This window comes from Dasypus novemcinctus, chromosome 1, assembly GCF_030445035.2.
Source record: "Dasypus novemcinctus isolate mDasNov1 chromosome 1, mDasNov1.1.hap2, whole genome shotgun sequence".
Taxonomy (NCBI): domain Eukaryota; kingdom Metazoa; phylum Chordata; class Mammalia; order Cingulata; family Dasypodidae; genus Dasypus; species Dasypus novemcinctus.
In genome coordinates this window covers 137506864-137515761 of record NC_080673.1, presented here as the reverse complement: position 1 = coordinate 137515761, position 8898 = coordinate 137506864, and the positions used below count along the sequence as shown (strand labels likewise).

General features: G+C 37.3%; 1 protein-coding gene across 1 annotated transcript in view; it reads right to left on the bottom strand.

The window, feature by feature from the left end:
• Positions 1-899: 899 nt before the first annotated feature.
• Positions 900-8898, bottom strand: part of LOC131279778 (transmembrane protease serine 11B-like protein) — a 29632-nt gene continuing 21633 nt past the window's right edge. Inside the window, exons 3-10 of the mRNA XM_058303697.2 lie at positions 8494-8612; positions 8326-8393; positions 5885-6045; positions 5153-5191; positions 4438-4612; positions 3140-3399; positions 2519-2661; positions 900-1724 (exon numbers count right to left, since the gene is read on the bottom strand). Coding sequence (XP_058159680.2) covers positions 1563-1724; positions 2519-2661; positions 3140-3399; positions 4438-4612; positions 5153-5191; positions 5885-6045; positions 8326-8393; positions 8494-8612 — 1127 coding nt within the window. The 3' untranslated portion in view covers positions 900-1562. The remainder of the gene's footprint in view (positions 1725-2518; positions 2662-3139; positions 3400-4437; positions 4613-5152; positions 5192-5884; positions 6046-8325; positions 8394-8493; positions 8613-8898) is intronic.

Sequence of the window (8898 nt, the reverse complement as noted above, 5' to 3'; positions counted from 1 at the left end):
GTTTTCTGCCACCATTTACTTCTGGGACTGACCACTACCATTTTTTTGTGTGGTTGGCTCTTTGTAGCTAACAACCATGAGTTTCCAGATATGCCAGAATGACTCTACTGAGGTGGAAGCCATCTTAATTCACCTGGTCAATCTGCAATCAGGTCTCCCTTACGAACTTCTCCCTAGGTCTCTATTTCCACCATGACTATGTGGATCCTGGAAGGTCAAGTGGGCCACCTGGGCCAATTCTTCCACGAGATGGCTACGGAGAAGTGTGTGGACCCCCAACATCTCTTGAACTACAAAACCATCTCAATGGCCTAGTCCTCTGAGCCGTCTTCCAGGACTTGCAGAAACCATCCTTAGATTAGTAGGGTGGAAGCCTGGATGCCAGGAAAGCCACTATGGCCCTAGAGACAAACATGAATCAGGCTCTGCTGATCTGCATGTCCTAGACTGTGCTCACACAGGTTTCCATTGTGGCTTCCTGAAAAGAAGGGGAGGGTGAACTCATCAAGAAGATCAGTGATGGCCTAACCAAATTCCACAGGTTGGCAGGCTCCAAACCCAGCTGGGCAGGCATTGGTAAGCACAACTAGAAGCTTCCAGCACTCAGCAGCCTCTGAGAAACCCTGCTGCACCCACCTGGCTGGGGCTTCTTCAGGAGACTCTCCCTCAAGCCTTGGTGCAGCTTTTTTTACTACCCAGGGGCCCTTTTCCAATCCAAGTAGAAGCAATAAAGTTGCTTTTGGCAAAAAAAAAAAAAAAAAAGAAAGAAAGAAAGAAAAAAGCCACCCTCAGAAGACTTTTAGTAAAATAAAAATTTTTAAAAAGGAGAAAATTGGGATATTAAAGAGTCTGTTTTTTAAAATGTTTTAATCAAAATAATTACACAGTTTCATGTCTCATAGCTGCTTTGTACATATATGATAAAGAAAGAATTTCCACAGAAACTTATATCAACATTGAAAAATTACTGTATCTGGTCCTGTTTAGTTTAAAATGTGTTGTTTTGCCTAATTTTGTTAACGGTGAAATTCTTTCACAATGATGATCAAAATCCCAGTACAAATAAGAGACTATAACTTAGTGCCTAAATTCTGACCAGGTTTCAGTCACAACCGTACATCTTCTGTAAAAGTTCACCATGAAGGTAGACAGATCATGTTCCAATGCAGCCTTAGGAAAGCATTGGTTCCAGTCTCACATAGGGCTGCTTGCTATCTCACTGTGGACAGGGACATGCTTTCATAATTATAGAAGGTCTGAATGTATACTGTGGTGGGATAGCCATGATGTGGGGTCATGAAACAGAAAACAAATAGTATTGTAATATTCTGTTGTTGATAAGAGCAATTTCTTTTCTTAGGCCATTCTGGGTTAAAAGTGAGATTTCTTGTTTTATCTCATAGAGTGGCTTAAAATTAAAGTTCATAATTATTTCCTCAGGGCCAGAGATTTTTCAAAGCAGCCATTGTTCACATTATTTTTAAATGATGTAAAATAGGGCCTAAAAGTAACAGGCAAAAGTGACCTACACTAGTTACTAGTTACTACATGATACTTCTCTCTTAGATACCAGTCTTGGATGCAATCCAGTTCCGGTAGGCAGTCACTCGTGTATAGACACCTGGTTTATTGATTTTACCACACTCATCTCCCCAGCTTACTATTCCAACAAGGTACCAAATATTTCGAAAATTGGGATAAACTAGTGGTCCGCCAGAGTCACCCTAAATAAAACAAGAAATATTATTGTAATAATGTACTTTCTGATACTTTATCTTACACTAAATGAAAACCAGATGAAATTTGTAATTCATTCATGCTTCATATAGACCATGGGAAGGTATATATTCCTGTATCATCCTTAACCTTGAATGTATTCCTGGGACTCTTTGGTGTTTATCTGAACCTGAAGGCATGGGCTAGTCATGGGGTCTAATTCTACCAGAAAACTTTTGGGGGACATATATATAGTCTTACATCGAATACAGGGCTTTATATATGAAAAAAAAAAAAAGTATTCAGAAGCTTAGATATGAAAGAGGTAAGAAGTTAAGAGGAATGTGGAAATGTGCTGGAAGTAAATGAAAACTTTCTGAGACTGATCCTTTATGTCCATACTCCTGAAAGGAATGGCCTGTGATGCTAGACTACCTGGCTTTGTATGCCGAGTCTGCCATTTACAAGCTGTGTGACCTTGTGCAAATTACTTAACCTTCCCGTGACTCAATTTCCTCATCTATAAAATAAGAATAATAATAGTACCTACACCATTAGGTTGTGGCGAGGATTAAACATAGCAGGACTTAGGACTTTGGCTTATAGTAAACAAAATATTGGTGTTTGTCAAACACAAATATAAGTTTCGTGGTGGGGATAATTACTTTAGTGCCAAAGCTTTCAGGGTTGTCAAAGTGAAAATTAACTGAGGCATAGAATTTTCCTCACATTGATGATTTTCCTAAAATAATATCAATTATTTATGTACCATTTGGTCAATGTGAATAATGTCCAGACTTACCTGACAGGCATCAATATTTCCTTCCATATATCCAGCACATAGCATTGTGTCCTGTACTTCACCATTATATGCTTCTTCAGCATTACAACTGTTCGTATCAATAATCTTCACAGGTGCTTTTTGAAGTAACACTGGATATGCACCTAAAGGAAGTAAACTATTAATATCAGCAAAGGAGTGCTCTGAAACAGATCAGGTGGAAGCTTTGCTTTGTTCTTTGTGCAAAAGACCTATATCTGACTCTTGCCTATTATTAGGATGAAAAAAATCCCCCTTCACACCAAAAAAAAATAAATGTTCAAAGCATAATTTGAAACATTTTTCTTATGCTCCTTTTCCATGTCCTTATTTCCATCTTTATATCTTTGGACCAGAACTTTTTTGAGTTGGAAAGTTATAGGACCAATATGGTCTACTTGACAAGTTTCAGATTAAGACAATTTTCAGTCATAACTCCAATATGCATCATTCCTTGAGAGATGTCCTGGAAGAAAGAACCCTGCTCTGGCCACCTGGGGATAAATGATACCTTTCACTCTTTGACTCTGTACCTGCACCATCCACTTTCCTTGATGCCTTTGTACCTTATGTGGGTATATATTAGGTTTTCACTCAACTTACCATCATAAAAAAGTGCTCCCCATCCTGTAACAACAGCACCTTCACCTGGTAGAATAATCTGTGAGGCTTCAGGAAGACAAACTCGATGTACATCATTCTTAAAGGGAATATTTTCAGTGAGCAGTATAACTGCAATGTCATCATGATGCTCACCCAGGATGTAGTCTTCATGAATAATAATTTTTTGAACATAATGTTGCATGTAGGGGGGATTTACTTTAGTGCCAAAGCTGACTGTATAGTTTTTTGGATTATTGGTCCTAGAGAAATAAAAACCATGGCATTTGTCTTTTGTTCAAAATAGTATAAATATGTTCTCCATCTACTATACTCTTTGCATGTCATTAACATTTCTTTCCTCTATAACCCATTAGAAATAATATAGTCTGATATTTAAATTCATTTTAAAACTCTTGTTTGAGCACTTAATTTTATGCAATAAGCAAGGCAATGGGGACATAAAAATGAAAATAAATAGCCCATGCCTTCCAGGAGCTTAAAATCTAATAAAGTAAGCATAAGCTCAGGCAGTTATAATAATTGCTTAAATGGTTATACATAAAAGTTAGTGAGACCACAAAACAGGAATACCTAAATCTGTGTGCTTAATGGAATGGGAGCTATCACATGGAAAGCAGCATTTTGGATGAAACTATAAGGCTAAGTCAAATATATTTGCTAAGAGATGGACAGAGAGGAGCATTCCAGGCAGAGAAGATTCCATGTGCAGTGGGAAGGAAATACAAAAAGGATGATGTATTCTAGCAACTACAATTAGTTTGGGATGCCAGGAATATAAACTGATGAGAGAAAAGAATCATGTGAGAAAAAATATAGTACCAAGAATGAATGAAGCTTCCCATTTTTACTGGTGAGGTAGGAAAGTCTTAGATAAGCTTATCATATAATTTGCCTTATAAGAAGGTCAGTTTTGAGAGTAAAGGGAAGTACATTAACAATTGAACTGAGATAACAGGTGTAAAGTTGATCTGCCCCAGGGGCTACCGTTACCCTAGCCTTAGGCAAGATGGTGAACCTTTTTTTGTCTTTATTTTTTTAATATTACATTCAAAAAATATGAGGTCCCCATATACCCCCCACTCTCCTCACCCCACTCCTCCCCCCATAACAACAATCTCCTCCATCATCATGAGACATTCACTGCATTTGGTGAATACATCTCTGAGCACCACTGCACCTCATGGTCAATGGTCCACATCATAGCCCACACTCTCCCACATTCCACCCAGTGGGCCATGGGAGGACCTACAATGTCCGGTAACTGTCTCTGAACCTACTTTTTAAAGCAGTGAGCTGCAGTCACAAGGTATCTGTCACTGATCAAAGATGCCCCACAGTAGTGTTGACCATTCTTTTTGAGACTTGCTTGCCACGGCCATTCTCCTTCTTGAGCAGTGGAGCCTCCCTTGATTCTGTCATACGTAGCTGACATCCTTGCTCGTCTTCCACAGCCTTCCAGAAAAGGGTTCATTTTGTTCCATTGAGAATAGGAAGAAAATGACTATTTGACTACAAAGCAGAGAGAGAGCTGAGATGTCCTAGCATCATACTATCTGACAGAGTTCTACACTGAGAGGAAAGGAAGGGAATGTGTACAGGAATCACAAGCCGCCCCTGGATTTCCTCTGTACCCAGCATAATATCTCTAAGACACCTCAGTACATGGAAAATGTATAAGTTGTGAAAGGGAGATAAAACAACAGTTAACCTCATGGGCTCTGTAGCCATACTCCTTGGATTTGAATTCTGTCCCACTATTTTCTAGCTGAGTGAATTCATAAAAAATACTTTACTTCTTTGTACTTCAGTTTCCCCATCTCTAAAATGAGATAAGAATAGAATCTATCTCTAGGATTGTTGTGAGTATTAAATGGTTGTTATATGTAGAGCACTTAAAACTTTGCCTAGCCAAGAATAACTATTTTTATTATTATCATGTGTTTTGGGTCATCTCAAAATAATATATTTTAATTATAAAATATATGAACTTACGGTTGTTAGTAATCTTTTCAGCATCAACCTTACTGATTTCTGAAATAGAAAAAAAAGATGTCCACAGTAAGTTTAACATCTAGCATGAATTCACTGACTTTGGGGTGAATGGAGTAAAATGGTAGGTTCTGCAGAGCAGGAGGGTCTAGGGATAATGACTCTCAGGAGAAACTGTCAATAGGAGAGATTACAGGGATTTTTCTTTTATAATACATGAGAATGTATGTTATGGAAATACTGTCTTGATAGTTCCACATGAGAAACTTTTTTACTTAATTAGAATTTATTTTACACATCTAAAAGTGGAAAATTGCCAGGAGCTTTCCTTTGAAGATAAGAAAGGCCCCAGAAGTGAACTTGATTACTGTCACTATACAAAAATAATTTAAATTACGTGACCTGTCTTATCATGGCAGAGCCATTGGTGTTTATAAAAATAGGAGATTATGAAAAAGATAGCAAGACACACCATTACATATCAGTACTACATAAAATCTTAAGATTTGCTTTAGATTGTAAAGTAGATTCTTTTCCCCAAACCAACTTTAATGTATTACTGTGATTTGAAAGTGTTTGAAAAAATGAAGAACACAATTAATTCCTCTGATGCTAAACAGTGACCCAGTCAATTAAAAATAACATTGAAGATCACCTTTGTGTCTGGTGTCTGTGATATGTGTTAGAGATAAAGAGATGAAAGTTGCACTGCTCCCATCTAATATATAAGCTTACCCATGAGTCTAAGAGAATTAGGATCTGTTGTCAATGATCCTGAATGGTTCTTTAGCATCTGATGTAAGATGCTTTCAATTCTTGTTCTTGTGCCCGCCTTCACTGATCTGGGAGCCTTGAATATCAGCCATATCTGTGCTGTCACACCACTGTTATCAGGACTGAAAACAACATAAAGTTTCATGTGTCACTAAAAAACAGCATTTCCTTCTTCATTTCCTGATCTTTCATATCTTGGTTTCTTGTGCTGTTTTTTGGGGTTTGTGCAGTACTTTCACTTCAGGTCATGCATGGATCATCCATCGGCCTACATTTACTTAGTGACAGTATGCACCCAGGTATGTTATTTGATTTAGAAAGCAAATATTTCTACAAATCTGAAAAATAAGAAAGGCTTGAAGCACAAGGGAGGAGATCTCCTCAAAGGGCTAGAATGATTTAGTCATGCATTCATCAATCATTTATTGAGCAACTGCTATAAATAAGTAACAGAACTAGGTGCGATTGGATGATACAAAGGTGACTCAAGGAATTTCCATGAGCTAAGACAGATATACATGACTATAATAAATAACCACCATCAAGTAATAAGATACTGTCTTATCTGCAGATATTTAAAAAGGGGATAAATCACTTTTTACTTAAAGGATCAGAGAAACTTTCATAGAAAATTTAAGATCCACGCTGGACCTTAAAACATGAGGACAAGTTCATCAAGCAGAGATGAAGAGAAACAATGCTCCAGAATAATTGAACAATAAAAATGTTAATTTATTATAAAAGTTTTATTACTACTAATAATTTATGAGGTACTGCTATTTGTATCAGGTGCTTTACTATCACATTTATTATCACATTTAGTCTCCACAAAAATCTTGCAGCATAGGTGTCCTTATCTTTATAGACTAGGAAGAATCAAAGCTTTGAAGACATTACGCATCATGCTCAAGATGACACAGCCACTAAAACTGGTTCAGAATCAATGCAACCGACTCGATAAACTGGGCACAATGTTTATCCTAGTCATTCAGTGCCAAGGATATTTAGCTTGGATGGAGGAGTATCTTTAACGGTAACCAAGGGGGAGCAATAGAGTGACACTGTTGAATAAAACTGTTTTTGAAGAAAATTAATCTAACTGTGGTGTTCAGGGAAGACATGTTTGGAACTGGGGAAAAGGTGGACAACCTGAGAGGCTGACCAGTGGGCATGTAGGAATTGTCAAGCATCCCTGAGGCTAGAGTCTGAAATGTCATTATTATGCTTTGAGTTGCTCTAAAGAATGCCCAACCTTTTGACATATGAATCAATAATCACACACAGGAAGCCCTCAGCTCATCTGAGTTTGACTATTATAGCAAAGTATGCCAAAGTGAAAAGCCTTGTCCTAGGGCCTTTCTTCATCACTTCCTCTAGGTGCAATCTACCTACATACTTTTGAAGTAATGTGCAGGGAAAAACAAAGCAGAAGCCTGCTGGGGGCTGCAGTCACCTCTAAGAGGCTCCTAGTCCCTTCAACTTGAGTCTCCCATTTCTGTTCAATACTATGACAGATCCTGGAGTTCCCAATGCTAATTGAGACCTTAATCATGCTGTAATTACAGGAGTCCATGAGTCCCAGGATCAGGAGAGAAAGGGCAGAAATACTCTGGTGAAATTCATAATGGTAAAATATTAAAAACCTTCTTCTGAAATATATTTAGCTTTTACAAATGCTCTCACACACATTATCTTCTTTGATCCTGAGTGTGGTCCTATAAGGGGGAGGTAGGACAGGTGTTATTACCAACATTTCACAGATTAGGGGAACAGATTAGAAGAGATACAGTGACTTGCTCTAAACTCTAGGACTACGAAGTGCCTGGGGCCAGACTGAGGCTGTCGGAGTCCAATTCTAGGGCTTCCTCTGCTATTTCATGCTGTGCCACACCCTTATGCAGCAGACACTGTATAGCTATTTTACTTCTGGTTATGGTGAGTAGAAGGATTTCCTTGTTAGCAAAGTCTCATGTAGATAGGCTTTCCTCCAGCCTATAAAAATTGTAGGGAAAGTTCCACAAGGTGTTTAGCTCACTTGCAAGCAGAAAGACAGAAAAACAGAGTCTATATTTATGCAACTGCTAAATAAAAACATTTTGGCATCAAATATTTGTCAAAGGGATCATCTAATGTTTGGTGGGCATAAGAAACTAGAGAGGTGAATCACCGTAATTTAAAGTTTAATGCATTTCCAACAGGTCTAATGAATTCAACTGTATAGCCCCCATCTGCTCTTAGATTTATATTGAATAATTAAAACACTTAGGATAATGTTGGTTATTAATAACTTATTGGATAAAGGTTGAAATATACCAATAGACTCTGTTTACTGAGAACTCTGATGTGTAGTTGTATATGTAATAGGTTTATCTCTTTTCTGACTATTAGTGTTGGTTACTTACACCAGTTTGATCACTTGAGAGTTTATATATTGTCTGTAAAGGCTAGAACTTTGAAATGCATCAACCATCTGTTAAAAAAAGAACATAGAGTCAAAAATCAAATTGTAATAACGTATTTACATTTCAGAAAATTTACAATGGGACAAATATAGGAAAATTCTAACTTACCTTATTCTCAAGAATTTTGCTAAGATAGTTACTTTCTGGTGATGTCTCCCTTTCATAATTGCTATCATATGGGATATTCACCACTTTAAAGCTACCTTGATAATAGTAGGTCCTGTTTTCTGTGAGATAAAAAAAATTATGCAAGAATTATTTAAATGAAATGGAATTCAAATCCAGATGTAGATCTACAAAGTAATATCAACTAGTAAGTATTTTGCTCATTAGATATTGATAAACTCCTCTGTGTCTTGCTGTCACCATTGATTAGACAATCTGGACATCATGGTGAATGTTTATAGGATTGATAATCGAGCACATATATATATCAAACAAAGGTCAGAAAGAGAGTAGCAATTTGATTGAGACAGATAAGACTATATTCTATGAATGAAATTTCTGTCTAGC